Source organism: Falco naumanni, chromosome 5 (assembly GCF_017639655.2).
Source record: "Falco naumanni isolate bFalNau1 chromosome 5, bFalNau1.pat, whole genome shotgun sequence".
NCBI lineage: Eukaryota > Metazoa > Chordata > Aves > Falconiformes > Falconidae > Falco > Falco naumanni.
The window spans coordinates 2,287,188-2,309,789 of NC_054058.1; the positions used below are offsets into that span (position 1 = coordinate 2,287,188).

The window sequence follows — 22,602 nt, forward strand, 5'->3', positions numbered from 1 at the left end:
ATTTTATTCTCTGGAAGAAAACCCTTTGAGAACTGACACACGGGGTGAGGCAGCTGAGGCTTTACTAGAGAAATATCAGGACAAAACTCCATGAACAAAGTTGTCTTACAAGGCACATATAAACATGCCTTGAACAGAGCACAGCCACGTTTTTCCCCGTCCCACTAAAAGGTGAGTGGCTGTAGACCAAGTTCTCACACTGGCAGAAGTCACACAGCTTTGCCCAGAGGCTCTAAGCGCTGCCAGAAAGCACCAGCAAGTGTCAAAACAGCATAAAATCTTGCCAGCTGCCTTCCCCGGACAGGGCACGGTCTCTCTCACCAGCACGTCACATGCTGGACCCACTCCACTGAGTCAGCACTGCCAGAATGAGTTGATCTCTGCAGCAGGACAAACTGACCCCATTTCTAACAGGCGTTCCGCTGGAGGAAAAGCATGGACCTTTGATGGCCGCCTCAGAAATAGTTCAAATGCACACATCTGCAGCAGACTGCAGAGAGTTCATCTCAGAGACAACCACTCTGAGCTGGGGTTATATGCTGGGTTATACCACACGGGGAGGGGACAGCCTTGGTCCCGGTCACCAGACGGCATCACGGACGTTCAGCCACAAGAACACTTCCACAGCCACCACTGAGGTTATGTGACCCCATCCAGGTGCTCTGGGTCTTGGGCAGCAAACGCTAGAGCATTGCAAGAACCATCTTCTCTTTCTTCTTCCTCTTCCTCTTCTTCTCCTCAAAGCGGTCAGTGGCATCAGCAAAAAAGGTCACCTCGTCCTTGGCCTCAATCTCCCTCTTCAGGTGCTGGAGCCCAGCCATGTTGAATCCCAGCACATCCTGTAACGAGACCAGCACCACACTGTGGGGCACATCCCAGGCTTGTCAGGGGGTAGAGGGGCCTGCACCGGCCGCCCTTCTAAGAAACTACGAAAGCAAGACAATGCACACATTTAAATAAAGCAAAATTATTTAAACATAAACTTCATCTGAGTAGAACAGTCCGTCCTGCACTCTGTTCAGAGCAGCTCTAATCCGCTCTGTTTTCTGAGAGACAAGTCGCTGGCAGGTACCTGAGGTTGCCTCTGGGAAGGTGCACAGTCTGCATTACCCGAGAGACCAGGAGCCACAAAAAAGCCCAACAGAAATAGTTTACCTCCTACATAGTTAGAAACTACCAAGCCAAAGCCCAAATACATACATTAAAGAAAGCCAGAAGTAAATGAGGGAGGGAGCGTGAGCGCAGGCTCGGCACTAGGTGGTCTCACACCAGCAAGAACATGAGGAAGCAGCGTGCTTGCGCAGGAGGGAGGCGGAAGGGCTCCGACCCCACCCAACCGTCCCACTGGACACCACAGATACCACCACACGCTCCCAGACACTGGCCCACCCTGCTATTCCCGACCCTGGAAAAGGGAAGAGTGCAGCACTCACCCGCGCCTCGCTGACTCTGGAGATGGTGGTTTTCTTCAGGTTTTCGATCACTGTCACCAGCATTTGGTTGCTTGTGATCTGCCCAAAATGTACCCTGGGGACAAAGCGGGCGGTGATGCATTGCAGCACTGTGTTCAGGAACATCAGAAAGCCTCTCTCCAGAGCCTCTCTCTGTTCTAGACAGGATTTTTCTTAAATCAGGCCTCCCCAGGCCAGCCTTATGCAACAGGCATGGGCAGATTATCTGCAAAAGCTGTTTTCTGATGCTTCTCTTTAAGAGGGAAGGTCTCTCTGAGGGCACGGGCCCTGCAGTGTCTGTGCCAGCCAACAGTGCCATTTCAGCTTTGATGCAGCACCTCTCGTACCAACGAGACTCAGGGGACCAGGACCAGCAACCCCACCTGGGCACATCAACACTGCAGCAATCAACCCATTCCCACACACCGTCTGCTGGGGGCTGCAGCGGTTCCTTACCTCCTGCAGAGACCACATCTTTATTCTCGAGGACACTTCCCAAGAGCTTCAGACTCGGAGACATATGAGAAAACCCAAATCTTCCCCACACTCATACACCACGCGCGTTCACAGCAAGCAACGCCACCCTTGCACTGCAGGAACGGGGTGTATTCCCAGCTCTGTGCTGTCCCATGTCACTGGCACAGAGCAGCTCTGTGACATGCACCAGCCCGAGGGGCCCAGAGGAACCGGCAGGCCCACTGCTGGCCAGAGCCCTGCCAGGGCGCCCTCAGCTCCAGGTTCTGGACAGCAGGAGCAGCTGAATTAAGACCAGCAGATCTGTCTGGGCAGATTAAAGACTCACTTGAGCAGGAAGAGGAGAGCTCGGCACAGGAGTTCAACTTCTGAACCCAGGTGAATGTATTCATTGAAGAGTCGGAGCAGGTCAGGGACGTAAGAGAAGGGCAGCACCAGGAGAGACTCTTCCAGCTCACTGAGGCGAAAGCGAAGGGACAGAAGCGTTAGTCTCAGCCACTGCTCTGCTACAGAGGAGCAGGAAACGCTTCTGTACAGGTCAGTTCTGGTGCAAAAGCTGTGCTAAGCATTCAGCACTACTGAAACTCTGACTGCTCACAAAGCACAGTCACCTGCGCAGACTACAGCCCAGGCCAGCAGACATCTGGCAGAGGGAGCAGGCACACCGCCTTCGCTCCTCGGCGTCCCCACAAGCTGCTCTTCACGCACACGTGCACCTCCAAGCAGCCAACCCACACGCACAAGCTTCATCCAACACAATCCCCACGGAAAGAACAATCCCCATTCCCCGATTCCACGCGTGTTCCAAAAGAGGCTGCCAGGAACAGTGACTCCAGACTCTCTAGCACTGCCCAAACCCAGCACAAGAGACTGTTCCAGGACGCCAGCCAGCCCCGGGCCCAGAAATCCAACCCTCGGTCACAAACCTTGCAGCAATAAGGCTCTTGGGACTCACCTCGACTTGACTTTCTTGAAAACTTCTAACACGTACGCAGAAGGCTGTAACAGAGGAAAGACACCAGCATGAGACGTTCCAAACAAACATGTATCTTAAGGTCCGTTTCACCCAGTTAAAACCACACAGTCACGTCTTCTGAGATGGACAGATCAGGCTGAACATAACAAAGAGGAAACCCTTTCACCTTCAGTCAGCTGCCAGCCTGAGAAGTTGTCCCTCCACAAAACATAAACCCAGCCTTCTCAGGATAATCTAAACTGGTGAAGAATATTGTGAAAACTCTATATTCAACCATCTCATACTCAGTTCAATGAATCTTGTACAAACTGGATAAAAAGCTTGGTGAAACAGACAAATGATACATATAAAACCTTACACAAACTCACCTCCCAAAGACTTTTAATTCCTGCTGCTCCTGTTTATCTGCTGAAAGTGTTTGGCAGATGCAGAGCAGAGCTGGGCATAGCCAAAGAGAAGTGCCTAACTACTAAGTCATAGGATGTCATTCACTTCTCTTCAGTTTGTTCAACTTATAATTAAATATTCCTATAATCACGGAGGCAGGGACAGAAAAGCTCTTGTAAGGTGTTTACAGGTTTAGAAGGGAGACAAAAGGCTTTCTCATCTGGCACTTAACTTTCAGAAAAGTGAAGAATGAAAAAACAAGTATCTTCCTAAGCGTAAGTAAAAATGCAGACTAGGAGCATACACTGGAATAAACCAGGAAAAACAAAACTAATCTATTCAGAGTAGTGGATTTTTATTTATCAATGCAATCTATACATCCATTTGCGTGTATTTTGTATAGAGAAAAATTCTGAGAGTTTAGTGAACACTGTTATGTACTAGTATGACATGAGCAGGTAAAGGCACCAGCTCTAACCTGAAACACCTGGAGATTCAACTACCATACTGAATTTTCTCAAAGTCAGTTCTTTAGGAATAAAACCAGAATCAATAACTGCTGTACCAGTGCCGCAGAAGCAGACCTGGGCAGCTCCAACACGGCTCTGCCTTGCTCAGAGCTGCCCTGCTTCGGTTACAGCGGCACAGGCAGCGATTTAGGGTCAGGGAGCCCTCATGTACGTTGTCCAGCTCCTGCTTTTTGAGTCAAGACAACACAGTAGGTACATTAGGACAAGTGTTCCACAAGCAGAGTCTCTTCCCAAGCAATAAGATAAGCAACTGTCAGTGCATGAAGTATGTTCATTTGTGGTCTGACATCCTGAATGCTCATCATGGTCAGCTCCCCACGTAACAGGGTGTTGTGTCACGTTTCCACCCCGCAGCCTAGCACCTGGACAAGCACATCCTTCCGAGACTCTGGAAACAGGTTGAAATTCCCTTCTCTGTATCGTGGGATTCAATCAAACATCACCTTCCTCCAAAGAAGCTGCTAGCTACAGAGCCACAGGATTTCATTCACTCCTGTTCCATCTGTTCAGCTCGCAATTCGACACGCCTGTACTCACAGAGGGAGGGAGAAAACAGATCTGGCCAAGTGCTCGCTGACATCACGTGGTGGGGGCACGCTGCCGTGGGTTCCCGATCACGCATTCCAGTGGATGCTCGGGTGCTTTGTGTAAGATGGCCCAGCTCCTCCGGAACATGCTATAGCATGGCAACTGCACCCTTACGGCAGCAGGAGGCCGTGCCCTTAGGCCAGGAGAGGTTTGAACTAGCTTTCCCGTATCTTGGAGAACGCTGTAAACTGCTGGCTCATGACAACATACATGATAAGGTCATGGCTACCATCAGGGTTACGTTTACCCCCATGGGGTTAAACTTTTGTAACACATGTGCAAGATACAAAAAAAACCCAACCCAAACACCAAACCTCAAACCCACAAAAAAACCCAAAAGTTGTTCACTTCACACGAAAGTGCTGAGTTTTTATGCCAGTTTGAACCAAGCAGTCCTCCCTCCCCACAGCAACCCAGTGTTTTGGCTGAGCCAGCAAATCACCCAGCCCCGCTCCAGCAGGGAATGGCCCACAGCTGTGGCCTGGGCTTTCACTTACTGTAATATTTCCGTAGGCACGGAGGATGGGATTGACAGGACAGGGGACCTGAAGACACAGAATGGATTAGCATGAGGCAGGTGCGTGCATACAAACGCATATTTTGCAGAGAAAATTTAAACCCACAGTAGAAGAGAGCTTTCATCAAGTGTCTCCCTGCAATTCCCACACCTCCGCCCTCCCCAGGACACCACTGAAGGCCCCATTTGCAGCCACCAGACAATCTCATTCCCAGGTGTGTATAACTAACTCAAACACATGAATTTTCATCCACTTCTTAATTGCTGCTTTTCCCAGTTATATCACAGCCCCTTATTTAGCAGGGAGTGCAGAGATGAAAGCAAAGAACAGGCTTTGGGATGAATTTGCAGTAGCATGCCCTCCCAGTGACAAAACTTACATCCTACTGCGACTTTAAGCATAAAGGTTGTCGAGCACACCACCAACCACGCCCCAGGGCAAAGTGCCGTTTTGTTCTCCAAAAGGTTCCAGCAAATGTCTCCTATTTCCAGCTGTCCTGATCTTATCTGCATGCTGAGCCTCTCCACCCGAGCTGGATACACGCAGCACACCCTGGGAGTGGTACATTCCTCCGTCTTTTACCTCTTTTCCTGCAGCTTTACATATGGCCTTGTGTTCCTGTAGTTTTGCCGTCTCCTCTCTATACAGCTCGATAGCTTCCATGATCCGCTCGGCCTGCAAACAGCACGTCAGTGACACCAGACAAGCCACAGCAAAGCTCGAGCCCCGCCACAGAAACAGAGGTGGATGCAGAAGGGCTGACATGGAGCATCACGTCACATTTCTGAGCATCTTGCTCAGAACAACAGCCTCTACTCCAGGCTGCACCGCTACCCTGAGCACACCAATCATGTCCTGACGATGTCAAACACCATCCACATTCCCCCCACTGCCCCAGGTGCCCTCAGCTGCAGCTTTAAGTGTTGCCTTGACACTGAACTCCACCCCAGCAAGCAGTACCTCTTTGAAGCACAAGCCAGGCTCGGACCCTTGTGACTATTCAGATTAAGGATTTCCTCTGTATTTACAAGAGCACCACACTGCTAAAATCTGCAACCATGCAACTGCCCACACCTCAGGCACTGCAATACATTTCCACCGGCCACAGATGCCCACGGGGCTGGGCAGCCCTGCAGGGAGAGGCCTGATGCCTACAGAACATCCCAGCGGCCTCGTGCTCCTTTGGGCTGCAAACCCCAAAGGGCAAGAGCAGCCCGGTGTGGAAGTCTGTTCCACACGTGACAGGCAGAGAAAGCTGCAGCTCCAGGAATGGCACACCTTGCTCTCTGGAGAGATCTTGGGAGAAGGTAATACCTGGTGCGTGATTCTCCAGAGCCAGAGCCCTCCCTGTCGGCCACGGAGCAGGACAGACTGCTCTGGCAGGCAGAGGCAACCTGTCCTTAGGTGACAGCACAGGTTACTCCTCTTCAAACTGATGCTGCGACCCTGTGACAGCCCCCGTCGAGAGACTAGCAAGGCACGAAGCATTGCTGGCAGAGCCCCGCGATCTTACCGCTTTGATGGTTTCAATCGTCTTCTTTCCTGCCAGCCCCGTCTCTCCTCGCGTCTCTCCAGCCACCTACAAAATACAGAGTTTGCAGCTCCCTCCTTCCGCAACTGACACATGTCGGCACCCCCTGCATCCTACCAGTCCATACCAAGAAAAACACCAGCCCCGTTCCCTAAACCGGGCATTTCTCTGGGGCAGTCCAGGATCTCCCAGTGCACAGCTCTCCCTCAAGAGCAGAGGCAGGGGTAGCGCCGAGCTCTGGGAGGCAGGTGAACACATTCTTGCTGCGCCAACAGAAGCTGACTAATCTGATCAGTGTCAAAACGATCAGCAACACAAGCCAAGCATCCCAGCAAGAGGGATCAGGCTTCCCCACCAGTCCTGCACCCATGACCTGGAGGCAGCTCTCAGAAGACAGCCCAGCCTTGGTACAGAGCTGGCGTGGACCCGAGCCGGGGAGCTAGGAAGGACAACAGTACAGCAAAACGGGAGAGTCCGCAGCTCTGGCCAGCTCGCACACTCCCTGGACATCTGTAGGAAGCACCAACCAACTGCATCATGGAGCAACCACAGCTTCAGCACCTTCCCCCCTGCACCTCCTCCAAGCAAGAGAAGTATCAGGCCCTGCCACCCCCTCTATGCCTCCTGCAGACCGTACCGTCGGCCTGCACACATTCGGATGGTGCGTGCAACTCACCACAGGCTGCTCTTCTTTCGCCACACTCTCTTCATATTCAGCTTCGCGTTGCTACAGTGGATGAGAACACAACACATGAACACAGGTGAGCCGGCAGCAAGGGTGCAAGTCCTTTCCACACTGATTGAGCAAGGGAACCTGCAGCTTCATGCAGCCCATTGCAAAACCAGGCCAAGTCAGCAGAGCTCAACAATGCCGGTGCAAAATGTCCACTTGTCCCAACCCCATGGAGAACTCTGGAACGTCCCAGACAAGAAAGAAATTGAGTCTCTGCTCTGGGTGCAGGAACAGCCCTTAGACAGCCCACCGAGCTGAGACAGTCAACGGCAGTTTAGCACCAGACCTTGCACCTGGCACACAGCACAGAAGAAACAAGCCTAGAAAAGTCCCAGGGTTGCCCTAGCCTGCAAGAAAGACTCGAGATGCTGCCTATGGGTCACCTCAGCTCTCACAAACAGGCTGGGACAGGGAAAAAAAACCACCACAAAACCAAAAAACATTTATTGCAAGTTTCCCATCCGCTCCTGCTTCAGCACGTTTCTACATCCTTCTCCCACTGTGGTTTGAGAACTGCTTTAGGAAGGGGAGACAGACTCCTCTGAGGGATACAGTGAAATGACAAAAGTAACAAAATCATTTCCAATTGGATATGCAAAACAAATGCATCTGCCAACCCCAACAGCTGCTCAGCACTGGAATAGGTACTCAGCCTGGAAAATCTCCTCCCATGGAGATGTTTATGTATCAAGGCAAGTCTCTGAGCAGTCTCATACAGCTTTAAGGTTATCCTGCAGTGAGCAAGGGGCTGCACTAGAGACCCTCAGAGCTTCTGTCCTGTTCAAGTCCTTCTATGAGTCTCTGATTCCTCACAACACATGCTCGAATGGAGCGGAAGGGCTTCTTCCAGCATCCCTGAGCTCTGGGCCCTGCTACCGAAACAGAACCGACCTCTCACAGCTGGAGAAGGGGAAAACCAGGGCAAACTGCGTTTAACAGGAGCCGTGCTCCCCATCATTCCACAACAGCCACCTGCTGAACTGCCACCAAAGCACACTTGAGTGAAAAGGAACACAAGAGAATAAGAGAAGGTCAAAGACTGTAGCTGAGAGACCTGTGGAAACCACAGCTACGGAGGGGAAAGCTGGGGAAGCAAAAGAGAAGCAAAGCAGAGAGGAAGTTAGCCAGGCATCTGCAATGCAGTACAGACAGGCAAGCACCTGCAACAGTGTGGTGCTGCCTCCAGACACCTCAGGGCAACAGTCCCAGCGTGTACGAGACCCCAGTCAGCCCTGGGCACCGCAACACCAGGCTGCAGTTAGCAGTGAGGAAGCCTTCCAAGAGTCTTCCACAGTGAAAAATAAGGAATCTGCCTGCTGGGGAGAAAACAGGTCTGAAAGTTGTCTTTGGCAGGAAGGATGCAACTCTCACCATCTCCCTCTCCTCTTCCAAAACAAGTGGCTCCCTCGTCCTTTCCCAGAGGCGCAGGGACTTGTCATGGGATGCTGACACCACGTAGTCTCCATTGGGGCTGAGTGCCAAACACCACACCTCCTGGTGATGCCCCTGCATGGCAGACAGTAGAGGTTAAGACATGAACACCACCCAGCTCCTACACCAAGGGAAGTGCTGCTCACGGAGGGATAACACTTCCTTTCAACAGTCTCCAAAACTTCCTACCTCCAGCGTCTGGATGTGCTCAAATTTATCTGCATCCCACTGCTTAATCTTGCTGTCCTTCCCAGCTGTGAAGAAGAGATGGGATTTTGCCACGAACTGCAGATACATCACACTGGAAGGGAAAAAGGCTCAAATTCACCCACGTGGGGAACACTGCAGAGCTCCCCCCGCTATATGCCGGACAAAAGGATTATTGCTGGATTATAACCCCTTGTAGATAAGATAGCCCACAGCCCAGAGATGCTGAAGGATTTGACTGACCTGTCATCATGGGCAAAGAGAGAGCGGTGACAGTCCCCAAAATCTAAGCCCCAAATCTTCACGTTCCTGTCAGCAGAACCAGTTGCGATTAGAGTCCCATCCTACAGGGCAACAAAGAGAGAGGAGGGTGTGGGTAGCTGGCGGCCCCATGACTTGCTGCTGAACCAGTGACGAAGCAGTGCCGAGCACAGATACCTGGCTCCTGAAACATGCGCTCCTGATCCCTCCACCTCCCCTCACCAGCGTGGCCCGTTGACAGCAGCCTGGCTCTTTTCTGAACCTCCACAGGCATTTAAGACCGTAGCTTTATCTTGGCATTTTTGGCTTCCAGTAAGCCTCATTCCAAAGACACCCCAGAGCAAGACACAGCCCAAGAACGAACAGGCACGAGGAGCCGGCTCCCCCTCAGCACCTGCTCTCTGCTCCCACTAACAAAGTCCAGGCTCCTCTCACACAGCAACTTTAGCAGAAAGCTGGCTGTACCTCCTAAGATGGGTGTGGGGAACCACCACAGCATTTTGATTTTCAGTCACTCACAAAATGCCCTGGTCAGATCTGTCATGACTCCTACTCTGCGATCCCTCCCAGTGAGCGTATGACTGCGGGATAAGGAGGAGCTTGCTGTGACCCACCAAGAAACTGCTAACTTGGGAGCAAGGAGGTGACAAGAAAGCATTATCCCAGAGGCCTTTCTGCCAGCAGAGGTTCTCAGTCATCCATATCACCACAGTCCCACCTAACACACAGCCCTAACGATACTTACATAGGAGATGTCCATACACAGCACTGGCAGCTTGTGTCCATACAGAGAGAGGAAAAACTGAAGCAGAAGAAAGGTATCTCAGTCAGACATGCTGGGTAGAGCGTATGAAAACCTCAAGCTCCAGGCCAGTTCTGCTCTACCTCAGAAGCCCTGTCTTTCTAGCGCTGCCCCACTTTCATCCTTGCCCTGAACCCTGTTAGCAGCAGGGCCATGATGGCAGATCTGAGAGAAGGCTGGAAGTACCCAAGCAAGCTGAGCTAACTCCGGTGCTGATCACCACTGCCTACGGAGCTTCTCTCTCTCTTTGCCTACCTGTCAGCGCTGTTCTGTCTTGTGTCACTCCCTATCATTCACATGCTAATACACAACTCACAACACCACCACACTGCTCACAAGGAAGATTCTCCTCCCCCAGGCTTTGCCTCTGCTATCCCCTATTTAACACCATGTGTGCTACAGCCATCCCCACCCCTGCCTTGCCTTGCAGCTCTGGGGTACCACCATGCCCACAGGGTTTAGAGATAACCTCGCCAACTACAGGTTCACAACACTTTCCAGATGAAAAGAAGATCTTTTCCCCAGTGTGGGGCAGCCACGGTTCTGTCAGATTTGCTATCAAACAGGCACCTGCAGTGGGAGGCAGGGTCTCTCTTTGATTCTTACTACTGTCCCACAATAAACAGACACTCTTCCTACGTATTCCTATCTTTCAGGCTACAATTATGTCACTCCCTGCACAGTCTCAGAGCCCATTTGGTCATGGCACCTTGAGTGTGTCAACATAGAAAATCTTCACAGTGCAATCCAGTAAGGAGACAGCCAGCAGTTTCTGGTTGGGACTGTACCGCACACAGAGAACATCTTCATCCAGCTGCAAAACGCGTACATGTTTCATGGAAAGCCTGAAAACAAGAAGAGGAAAAACCCAACTGTTACCCCAAACAAACAAGTTGGGATGAGATACAAATACAACTCCCACGTTGCACCCAGGAAAGCAAGTTCATTCTAATACACAGCATCTCATTCCTCTTTACCACATAAACAAGACAGGACTGGCAATAATCACAGCGCTGCAGGCTGATAAACTTCACTGCTACGTTTACTGCTTAATAATTGAGGCCCATCCTGTGATTAGAAGTTAAACTCAGACACAAGGAAGGGATCAGAATGCAGCCAGTGCCCTTCCCCACCTAAGCTCAGACCTTCACAAACCAGCACCGAGCTCACACTCTTCTCCATGTGTTCCACATACGTGTCACGGACACTTCTTACAGTGCACAGCAAAGGCCAAAGCCCCCATCAACAGCAATGGGTACTGCAGCTGAACGTAGTCTGCAGGAAGGTTTCTTTTCTCACCTTTTCTGAACGCTGCTCTCATCCTTCACAAGGTCAAACTCCCAGAACTTGACACATTTATCAGCACCTCCTGTCACAAAGCCACGCTGCAGGGGAAAACAAAGAAATTTTTGTGAAACCAGTTCAGCTATAACCCAAACAAATTCTACAGCAAGGAACTGTCAAGGGGGTTGTTGAAATGTCCCCCATTCCTACAGTATTCATGATTCAAGTGGACACCACCAGGAGCACTTGTGCTGGTCAGAGCAACAACAACAATTTCGTAATTTCTCGCAGGGAGGTCTAAAGACAAAGACTCCAAAGGTAAATCAAGACATGGACTGAAATTCTGGGACTGAAAGTAGTCATCTCAGCTGTAGATAACGATGTCCTTGTGTTTTGTGGGTACGTTGACACGCTCACTGTTCCTGGATCACACACACCTTACCACCACCCCACAAGCACGGCCTTCTAAGGAAAGAACAGTTCAACAGTATCCCTTTTACATTAAGAACAAGAGTAAAACCTGTCCCGTATGTGAACGAATCCCAGACAGGTTATTACTTGGTATGGTTTTGATTCCACTAAAAAACACCCCAGCTTCCAGCACAACATGACTATGTAAGAAAAATAAGAAAGGCATACACAACAGATAGAAGTGGAAATTGACAGAATTATATGAACCTAAACTGTGGTAATGGAGAAAAACTGAACAGGGAGTAAAAGACAAACAGATTTCTACAGCCAGGGTGGTTAGGCCACATAGAGCAAGTGTGTGCATGCAAAATAGGAACATAAAAAAAAAGTACCTTTTCAGTAGCACTGAACCATTTGCAGAGAGAAATACGAGAACTATTAAACAGCACTGGCTCAGTAAACATGGGTTCAGTCAGCACTTCTCATCTGTTGTGCTCGGGGGAAAAACTACAGACCATAATCACATTACAAGACTTGACTCACAAGGCTGTCAAAAAGCAGCTGCCCATGTCAGACATGTACAAATTAATGGTTCAGATCCCCCAAATCCACGACTTTACAGAGCAGAATGAGGTAATCTGTAAACTGTCAATGTCCATTCTCAGAAACTTTGGAAATACTGAGGGAGATCCAGGAAGAAATTAATGTAACACCGTAATTCAGACAGAGTAAACAGACAGGCCTGGTTAACTGTGAGCACAGACAACAGAAGAAAATTAATTTGACAGGATTATCCTTTTCCTTAAGATTAAAGCTTAAGGATAAATTGATAACAGTAAGAGTGTTGCTCATGCAAGGCATGCCTCTCGGTTACGAGTTGTATCTTCATTACAACCCTAGGATAATATCCTTCAATAGAGCATATGGTCCATGGACTAAAGACCAGCTAAGAGGTTTCAAAGCTTAATTTTAAATCAGAAATACCTAGTAACTTGACACTGTGCCACTTACAGAATTTATCGATTACTAGACAAATAACTAACTAGATATAGCTACATAACGTCAGAACTATTCCATCTATCTGAAAGAGTGCCCAAACAGAACCAAAATTTTTATTTACATGTTAGGAAGCGAGGACCTAAGCCCCACATATATGCCTTCTGCACAGCAGCATCCCAAAATGGGCTTTGAGGGACACAGTGGATTATTATCTGAATACACATTGCAGTGCTGTCACCAAAAGAGCTAATTAAATCCTTGGATGGATTCAAAAGGCACTGGTGTGTTGGGCACTGGTTTAATTCTGGTCACACAGCGCACCCAGACCCCGGGGCCACCAGCAAAAAAAAATGACAACAGTAACTCAAGAAGTACCACAAGAACAATTAAGAGCCCGGAAAATACATCCTGCAGGGACAGGAGTTCAGCCTAATAACCATCAGATAGATAAGGAGGGTGATGCGGTCACTCAACAGTGCAACACAAAGGAAAAACTTCACTATGTTAACAAGATTTTTAATCCAGCCAGCTGACAAGCAGCAAATTTACCAAGGAGGATAATCAGCCACTGCAGCAGGTTACAAGGGGCTGAACTCTCCACAGCTGGAACACAGCTGTAAGGTATGTATTGCTGCACACCGGTTCCACCAGGGAAGTCTGAGTATTCTCAATCACGCAGAAGCCAGATGAGATGACGAGGATGGCGCTGCTCAGCCCAGGACTCACCGTCATGTGCCACACAACTAGAGAGCTATTTCACCAAGCTGGGCATATATCCACAGTTAAAGTTCTTAGATGCTACCGGCTGCATCCTCCAGCTCCCAAGCGGAGGGGTTCCCATGCTCCCATCAGGAGTGCAAATACAGCACTATAGGAAGGAGCTACATGAAAAGACATGCAACAGATGATACGGAGAAGTGTGGCTGAGTTACCTGGTCTGGTGAAAGAGCAATGGACCACACCGCCCCGTCATGAGCATCAAGTGTCTCCAGCAGACTCCCAGTAGCCAGGTCATACAGCTGTAGCTTCCCTGTCTGGGAAGAAAGATACATCACACAGGACAAATCAGTCCATCTTCACGACACATGATAGCTCCCAGCAGGAAAGCACCCCTGCCACCCACCTCCCAAACAGCCAGCTTCATTAGACAGCTGTTACACACAGATGGCCCTAATCTCCATCAAGGGCTGCCCAAAGTCTCCGCAGCTGTCCAGCTCAAGCCACAAGAGCCACACAGTCTGGGAACCTGACTGTCAGAGAAGTTCTTTCTACCTAGAACAGGATGCTCCAGATCAGGAGATGCACTGCATTTTCTGAAAGGCTGCCTTAGGGACATTTTCACAACATATTTCCAGACCTGGGCAGCCTGGAGTGCAGAAGGACACTACTTACCTTGGTGCCAACGATGACCTGCCGATCCCCTGGGACAAAGAGTGAGCAGAGCGCATACTCACAGTCCATTGTCCGGATGCACTGCAAGGTTGATCTGTGGACAAAGGTAGAGCCCAAAACCTCTTACCACATGTAAAATCTGGTCCACTAAGTGAGACACGCTCCAGAATGCCCTCTGCCCACAACCATCTTTTCATCTGGGGCCAGAAGATACACCACCATCATCCTATGTCCCAAATGCTATCCAACAGTACTGCAAAGAACATTTTCCATCAAAACATGCCATTACCTCATCCACCATCATGACTTATTGCTCTTATGAGCAAGGACAGAGCTCCTGTTCTCAAACATTCAGGAGAGGAACGACCATAAGACAACATGCTCAAAGGAAAGACGGCTTGAAACTGGCACCACTCAGGAAACACTGGGACACCACCAGATCAGAACAGCAGCCTGCTCAGCCTAATACTAGATCCTTCAGATAAGAAACCAAAGAAACCCACTTGTTCATTAGGGAACACGTAGTAGCTAGTGTAGGGTAACAGCCAGTACCTCTTATGAAAAAGGAAAAAACAACCCAACAAAATACCGTCTATACCAGACTGCTACGAGTGACCTTTGTGTTTAGAGACTCGTCTTTCCATACCTGTCACTAAACCTGGCCTCAGTGCTGCTTTACAGCATCGAACTCCATGAGTTAATTACGCAGTTTTAGCTCTATAGCTTCCCAGTTTCTCTAGTAAGGAAAGAAGTCAAATAATTTTCCATTCGCTCCCTTTACTTTGTTCACCATTTTATGTTTCTCCTTTGTCACCTCTTCCTTCATCACTGCCTCCCCGAACACAGCATCCCTGAGCCCTGGGAGACCACACACGCAGGGCAGAGGGCACTGACACAACGGGATTGCATACCTGTTCCAGATCTTTACAGACTCTGCAGCTGCTGAGAGAACAGCAATGTTGTCAGAGCTAAACGCCAGCGTCCTGACATCACTGCGGTGGCCTCCAATGGTTATCTTGGATGCACGGACAGCCTGTGGGACCGGTGCTGACAGGCTCAGGTTGTATGCCTCGATGACATTGTTCTGGAGCAGCAGTGCGATCTTCACCTCTCCTTTTGGAGAGAGAATCAAGTCAAATGACCTGTTTGATTAGACAAAATCAGAGCTGTACACAGGGGGGATAAGACAAAATATAGGACGGATCCAATATCAACAACTGAGAAAAAGGAATATAGAGACCGCACACCACGGGCAAATGCACACTAAGCCACAGGTGTGCAAGAAGAGGACCACCTGTGGAAAACGTGTGAATGGACTGGAGATCATGACAGGTCTCTCCACAGCTCCAAGACAAACAGATGTCGAGGAGGGAACTTTCCCCACCTCCCCCAACACGGAGCTGTGGAGAGCTCTGCCCAAGTAGCTGCACAACCAGTGCTCAGCCCCTACAACAGGCTTTCCACTCACTTGATTTTAGAAGAAGCTTTGATGTTAGTGACCCGCTGGATCTCCTCCTGCAGGCTCAGCTCCACACTGCCTTCTGGCTCCTCTTCAGACTTCTGTCTAGAAATGTCAGATAATGGAGGAGAGTCAAATAACCCAGCACAGTCAACACAAACTAACACACAGACAGAGAATAGCATAAGGAAACTACTGAGCCTGCTGAAAGTAACTGCCCTCTTATCCAGCAGTACGAACTACATTTAAGACAGTGAAGTTCATGCTGGCATGCAGACTACTAAAGACACAAACTGTCCTAAAAAAGGCAACCTCCTCTGGAGCCAAAGCACTTGAACAAGGCATGTTAGAAACGTGGATAAACAGAAAGATGTGTCCGAGAGGGAGACCAGCTTCTGCTCATCCCCTACCACTCTCCAAAAGTCCTCAGCCACTGCCAAAATGCATCTCCAGATTTATATGCCCACTGCTTCAGTTTCTACCCTGGAACCAGACCTCTCCCTAAGGGCCGTTGTGAGGCACTTGTTACATTGTGAGGCACTTGTTACGTGCCGGGATACCCAGCCAGCCACTTAACACAAAGTCAACGTTAAGAAAGCTCTCACCTATCTCTCTGCCTGTTGCAAAAGAGGAGATGAGAGATCAGAGTCACCCTGACTTCTCAAGATGAAACTCTCATTCCTGTATGTCTTATCAAGGACTTTATTTGATGTACAAAGAAGTGTAAATACGACTGTGAGGTAAAACTGAGCAGCTCTGAAAAACCCATTTTATGTCAAGTACTGTGTACACATTAGCTTTTTTTGCAGGGGGAAGACTCAGAAAGAAAGGTATTTCCTTAGCCTCAGGGAGGAGCGCTGCTCAGAGAGGCACCAAGGACGCACAGGAACAGTGACCCCAAAACAGAACACCTAGCACAGACAGGATGACCCGTAGCTTGGAGTTCAACCATCGTGTCACGCTGCTGAAGGGCTTTTCTAACAGTTCCCTGGACACAGACAGCATCCAAATACATCCGAAAGACTGCTTACTTGGCTTTTTTCTTTGCTTTTTTCATTTTCTTTTCCAATTTCTTTTGGACTTCCTCTTCAGAAAGAACACAGAACACCTCCAGAACAGCACTTGTTCCCTAGAGACAGAGCAAAGTCAAAGGCACAGAAAGCTCTGGCTGGCCCTTACAGAAATTACCCAAGGTCTCCAACAGTCTCTTCTGCAGCTCAGTAGCAGAGCCCCTCATTACTTACATGGCAGGCCAAAATCTTGCCCGTTCGGTCTGTAGCAAGAGTAACTACTCGATCTCTCCCTTCCCGCATGATGGATCCAACTTTACTGCACTTTACAAGGCGCTATAGGGAAAAAAGGAGAACTTTGGTCTGAAAGGTCAAGTGATCTTCTCAAGCAAACTCAGAAACCTGCTGGCAAGGGAAGTCAAGAAGAGAAGAGGAGGAAATGAACATACAGGTGAAACAGCTAGCAAGGATAATTTAGGGACAAAACAAGCATTTCTGTGAGCTACAGGCGTATCTTCTTATGTTTTGTTGCATTTTAGCTGAAAATCATTGACAGTCTCAGTGGAAGAATAACTTCATTGACAAACCACAGCCATTTAAGAGACAGAGCCAAATGTTTATGCTACAAAGGCAGCACAGCTCAGTTCCTCTGTCAGAAAGAGGTGAGAACAGAGACTTTTAAACAGGTGGATAAAGGAGATAAATCCTCTGGAGAAGAAGCCGGAAAAGTATTTAACAAGGTCTACCATAACTACAAGCAGTCTGCAACCTGAGCAGAACCCCAGAAAGGTCCACTGGAGAGACAGATTCAGTGACACCTCCACCAGCAGTACAAGTGGGAATGGCCTTCTGCAATCACACCTCACACCGTATTTCATTCTGGTGCAACTCTGACCTCTCAGCTTCTGCTACTGACCTGCAAAGCTGAGCATCAGCACTGCACTCAGCAGCTGCCAGCCAGCTAGTAACTATTTTATTCCTGTGTTCTTTGATGAAATTGCTGTTAGCACTGTTGAACTTTACACATTTGCTAGTTCCCCCCCAAACAGAAGGCAAAGAAAAAGCTTTCAGTGGAGAATAACACCCGTATGTGTTGTGGCACACATACTTCTGCTGGTGTTTTGCAGGTAGATGAGGCAGCAACTGCTACCAAGGAAGATGTTATGAAGTGAGACAAGAATTACCACATTTTCCCTAATAGGGGACGAAATATGACTAAATTGACACGTAGGGTATAAATCCAGTATAGAGAAGCAACGCGTGACCAACTAAAACTCCTGCTGGCTCCGCAAGCAGCACCAGGCAAATGGGGTTAGATATGCCATCCCACAGAAAACTGAGCTTACTTCCTCAGGTTGCTCATCCAGCTCTAGGGGCTCATCCTCTTCAGTGTTTTCTTCTGCTCCAGGTGAAGACCCTTTGCTTTTCTTGGATTCTGGCTCATCAGGGTCTTTTACCTGTTCACGGAGAAAAAGAACATAAGGAGTACCTTAAACCACAAGAGCTGCAGTGTTCTGGCTTCTGTCTCCTACACTTCATTTCCCTGGAGGAACAAGTGATTAGCGCACACTGCAACAAAGGAGTGGCCTACAGCATGCCCGTAGGCACCACACGCTCCATGTCCTCCCCTGTTAATCCTCCACCCACAAGACTGTCTTCTCTAGCTGCAAGCCAGAAGGCAGGAAGATGTGGCACAGTCTGGAAATCTTGTTCTGGAAGTGCTCACAACTTCACTTGAAAACTCAACACAGAAAAATCTACATCAAAATCAACTTCTGGACTCCTCAGACAGCAGACATGGCTTTGGCTCTATTTCCCAGAACGCCGATCAGATTTAACCGGTTTCATTCCCATCTTACTCCAAAGACAAGCAGCTGGACAAGACTGTGAGGGGTTAGAGAGGGAATATCTTACCTCCTGGATGTACGTGATATCCCACACCCTCAGCTCACTGTCAGCACTCCCAGTGATCAGACGCTTCTCTTCAGACACCAAAGCCATCCCCCAAACCTGTCCAGAGGTACAAAGTGAGAAATTGGCTTATGGCTCCTTTAACTGTCATAACAGCAGAGCATCTTTAATCGATTTATTTACACAGTAACCAAGAAGAGACTGGATCTAACCAGGACCTCCTCCAGGGACCTCTGCATTGGAATTGTCACCCACTGCACACAGATGACAGCTCCTGGGAAGTTTGGAAGTTTCTTATTCGCTCATCCCTAAAGCCTAATGACAAGCAAAATGTATCACGGTGCCAGTTTACAACTCCTGAGAGCAGGGAAAGCACAACGTGAGCCATGACACATAATCCAAAGTCCCTCCACCCCAACAGCTGCCCACACATCCTCTTTACCTCGGTACGGTGTCCAACCAGAGTTTTGAAGCAGTGCTGGGTGTCCAGATCCCACCATTTCACCAATGTGTCTTTGCCACTGGAACAAAGAAGAAAACCTCAAGACATGAGGAAAGATTGCCAGAGCTCACGTGCTTAGAGAAGAGGTAGAAACAAACAAAAAAAAAAATCTAAAACATGCCACAACATACAAAGCAGCTGCTCAAACACTGCATTTCACAAGCTGCGCAAAACCAGAGTATAGCAACACAAAGATACTGCGAAAAGGTATCTAGCAAGTCACCAAAAACTACTCTGGATCCAGCTGCAAGCCCCAGTACCACACAGCTTCCTTTCTCACTGGCTTAGGGCGAGAACAAGAAGTACAAAGTGATGATCAATTCTAAAGCTGCCTCTAAACCCCCCTCCACATTCTCAACCTGTGCCATGCCTGTGCATTGACCAGGCTACAGAAAAAAGCAGATTCCTTCATTTTGACCAGTGATTTGGAGCTGCTCCTCCTAACAGAGAATTACAGCTGATTCACTCCTTCAAAGCCCCCGTAGGATTAGATCTCCTTGGAAACAAATTTCTGGCTATATTATGCTACCCCAATACTACAAGAGCACCCGAGGAAAGTAATTTGAACATTTATACAGATTCCTCCAGTACACCCTACAACAAATAATACCTTGTTAGAGCCTGTTTTCCTCAGTAAGTTTCAACTAAATCAAAATATAAAACTTGTTCCACTACGAAGCTCCCTTATGACAAAAAATTTCTGATTACAAGTGGTATTTATTGTTAATCCATCTCTTGTTAAATAGGATCCAAAGGTACTTGTAAATTGGATATATGAAAAATAACACAAAAAATTCTGTAGCCAAAGGACTGCAGTTAGCTGCTTGGGCTAAAAAAAAATAAATAATCTAAAGTAAGGAAGCAAAACTTCACATCTTCAGAAAAACAGGCTAACATCTCTACTCTGTTAATAAAATAATAAAAAAATAGAGAGGAATTCTTTATCACAAGTTAGCTACTGAGAGAATTAAGACTCATTTCTAAAGCTGACCTCCAAAGATTTGAAACCGCATTAAGAAACAGGCATCACCTACCAAACCAACAAAATACTACTTTCTCTATTCAAAACAACAAAAAAAGCACAGGAAACTTGTTCTCATTGTACACCGAACTGACTGCATGCATTTTTCTATTAAGGTATTAGATGACATATTAATAAATAAAAAATTATTGACTGATATTTGAGCAAGAGTATCTTCCACCAACTGTTTAGTATTAGATGGATAGTTATTTAATATGAGCTGCTAGTTAACCAAGAACCAACTCAAAAACCCTTCTTTTAATTCATTCCTATAATTACAGTTTACTAGAAAGCAATTTTTCTGTCACATTGCTGTGTGACTTACACGGACAGAAGGTAAGTCTGCTAAATTCTTCAAGATCAACAGCAGAAACAGTTACATACATAATGAATGTATTATCACTATTCCTCGTAACAATAATTTTAAGTTGCTATTATATCACTAGCAAGTTAAATGCTTTTCCAAACAGTGTTTTTCAGGACAGCCATTTCAGTTCTGCTTACCACATCTGATTCAGGCACCGCACTTAGGAAATACGTGGATGTGGCAAAATCATATTCTCAGATGCTAGTGGGTCTGACAGATCATGAGTCAAGAACAAAGATACAAATGGCTGCAGCACCTCGGACGTCTAAATTGCAAGTAACACCACAGCTGCTTTCCTGACCAACCACTACACTTAGCCTGGCTCACCTGGTGACCATCAAGTTCTTCTCCTTCAAGAAAAGGACCTGAGTGACAGCATCCTTGTGTCCGCTCAGACGGTACAGACCGCTCTCATTGATGACATCCCACACGATGACATCTGTATCCTGGAACAGACAGAGGGTCTTCAAGAGACCGGCACTTACCCCTGTAAAACATCTACCTCTGCCATGAGACTGAGAAGATTACTTGAGAGCACACTTTCTCACTGTGAATTTGAATGTCAGGGTGACTAATGCAAGTGACATCCCCTCCCCAAAGGTGCATTCAGACCAGTAAATGCACCTCTGTCCGGGCTTGAGTCACTTTTTCTATTCCTGACCTCACGAGCTGAAGCTTTAACAGCTCTACTAGTAACCCCACTCCTGCCCTGCAGCCCCCACTGCTCTCCCAGCCCTGGGCTCCCCAACTCCATCACGGTCCTGCAGCCCTAACTCCTCTCACTGCCATCCTCCAGCTACAGGCAGAGGCCACGTAACCCACTTAAAAACACCAAACATTTCTGTGCAGGTCAGCCTGCTCCATGGAGCACCTTTACGAAAGGGCTGTCCTCCAGACATGCAACCCTCACCTTTGAGCCAGACACCAGCCGGCCACCCAGATGGTCATACTGCAGGGCTGTAACTGCCGCCTTGTGTCCATTGAAAGTGATATTCGCTTCTCCACTTAGGAGGCTGAAGATACGGATCGATCCATCTTCATACCCAACAGCCAAGTGCAACCCATCTGGAGAAGTACGGAGGCAACTGACCTCCTGCTTGAGACCCTTAAGGATAAGGACCTGCAATTTTTAGGAGACAAAACACATATAACATTGATAAATGACATGTCAGAGCAGGATACTTACACAGCAGAAAGAATATACTCTGCTCTTCTACTGAGCTTCCAACCGAGCACTTCTGCCACTTCAGAAGTTCATTTTTTGGCTTCCTACACCCAGTACAGTGTCATTAGCCCCATTTTATAAGGCAGCCAGTAGCTAAAAGGGAAGTAATAAACAATTTTTTCTTAAAAACAGAAGCCCAAATTTCTGCCACTACATTTTAAGTGCCTGAGAGCAAGGAATGTTGTTTGAGAGTAAAATCTGAAAGCTTCTTCCTGACTCATCCTCTCCTGCTGGGCCTTTCTCAGGTATAGTGTGGAGCTGCTTTTCCATAGTCTGCCCAAGAACTTGAGAACAACAAAAATATTTCCAAAACAACGTGCCAACAGTCAACACTCTAAGGGCTGTAAAGCAAGTCCTGAATTCGGTTTGCAGTGGACATTAGTACCTGCGATTATTTCAGAATCTGACAGGAGACAACATGTGGCAAAGCCTTTAAAGTTACAGCTTACAAACCCCCTACGGAACACAACTTGCACGTGGGAAGCCCAGTTTCACACCCAGCCGAGACACAAACCCCATGACATCCCCGTTTCACCCCAGCACTTTTGCACAGTGCTGCTCCTGGTCGCCAGCTAAACAGGGGGTAACTTCCCAGCTGCTGCGAGAGCGGTTACTCTTCCCCAACTGAGGCACAAAGGCAAACCTCAGAGAACAACAGCGAGATTCAGCCCGGGCGCAGCCAGAGCACAAGCCACCCCACCCGCAGAGGGGGAGCTGGGGGGGGGTGTTTCCCTTCACACGCAGCCCACTAACGGCCAGCTTTGCTCCGGCCGCCCCGGAGCGCCCCACAGGCTTCTCCCCAGCCCCCCACGGGGCCCGCTCCCACCTTCTCCCCTTTCCGCAGGTCCCACACGAAGACGTGCTCACAGGCCGGCACGGCCACGCAGCGGCCCCGCTCGCCGCGCAGCGCCACCCAGGCCACGCTGCCCCTGGCGCTGGCCACCAGCCCGAAGAGCGCGGCCGGGCGGTACCGCAGGTACTGCCGGGTGAGGCCCATGGCGGCGGGGCGCAGAGCCGGGCCGCGCCGGGCAGAAGGCGCTGAGGCGCCGCCGCCGCCACCGCACGAGCCGAGGGAGGGCCGGAAGTGAGGCTCACCGGAAGTGAGGCTCACCGGAAGTGAGGCTCACCGGAA

The 22,602-nt window shown here is 48.7% G+C and overlaps 1 protein-coding gene across 1 annotated transcript; it reads right to left on the reverse strand.

Annotated features, from left to right (window-relative positions):
• Positions 1–45: 45 nt before the first annotated feature.
• WDR3 (WD repeat domain 3) lies at positions 46–22,550 on the reverse strand. The gene is made up of 26 exons (XM_040594989.1): positions 22,297–22,550; positions 21,156–21,365; positions 20,573–20,691; positions 18,798–18,876; positions 18,359–18,454; positions 17,791–17,901; positions 16,679–16,780; positions 16,466–16,563; positions 15,444–15,539; positions 14,887–15,117; positions 13,976–14,069; positions 13,516–13,617; positions 11,189–11,274; positions 10,599–10,734; positions 9,833–9,889; positions 9,070–9,170; positions 8,809–8,920; positions 8,560–8,694; positions 7,132–7,182; positions 6,438–6,503; positions 5,507–5,599; positions 4,904–4,951; positions 2,881–2,924; positions 2,254–2,382; positions 1,434–1,527; positions 46–839 (listed from the first exon to the last, which is right to left on the reverse strand). Exons 1-26 carry the CDS (start codon positions 22,465–22,467, stop codon positions 684–686), a joined length of 2,817 nt encoding a protein of 938 aa, XP_040450923.1. The 5' UTR covers positions 22,468–22,550; the 3' UTR covers positions 46–683.
• Between the last annotated feature and the right edge of the window lie 52 nt (positions 22,551–22,602).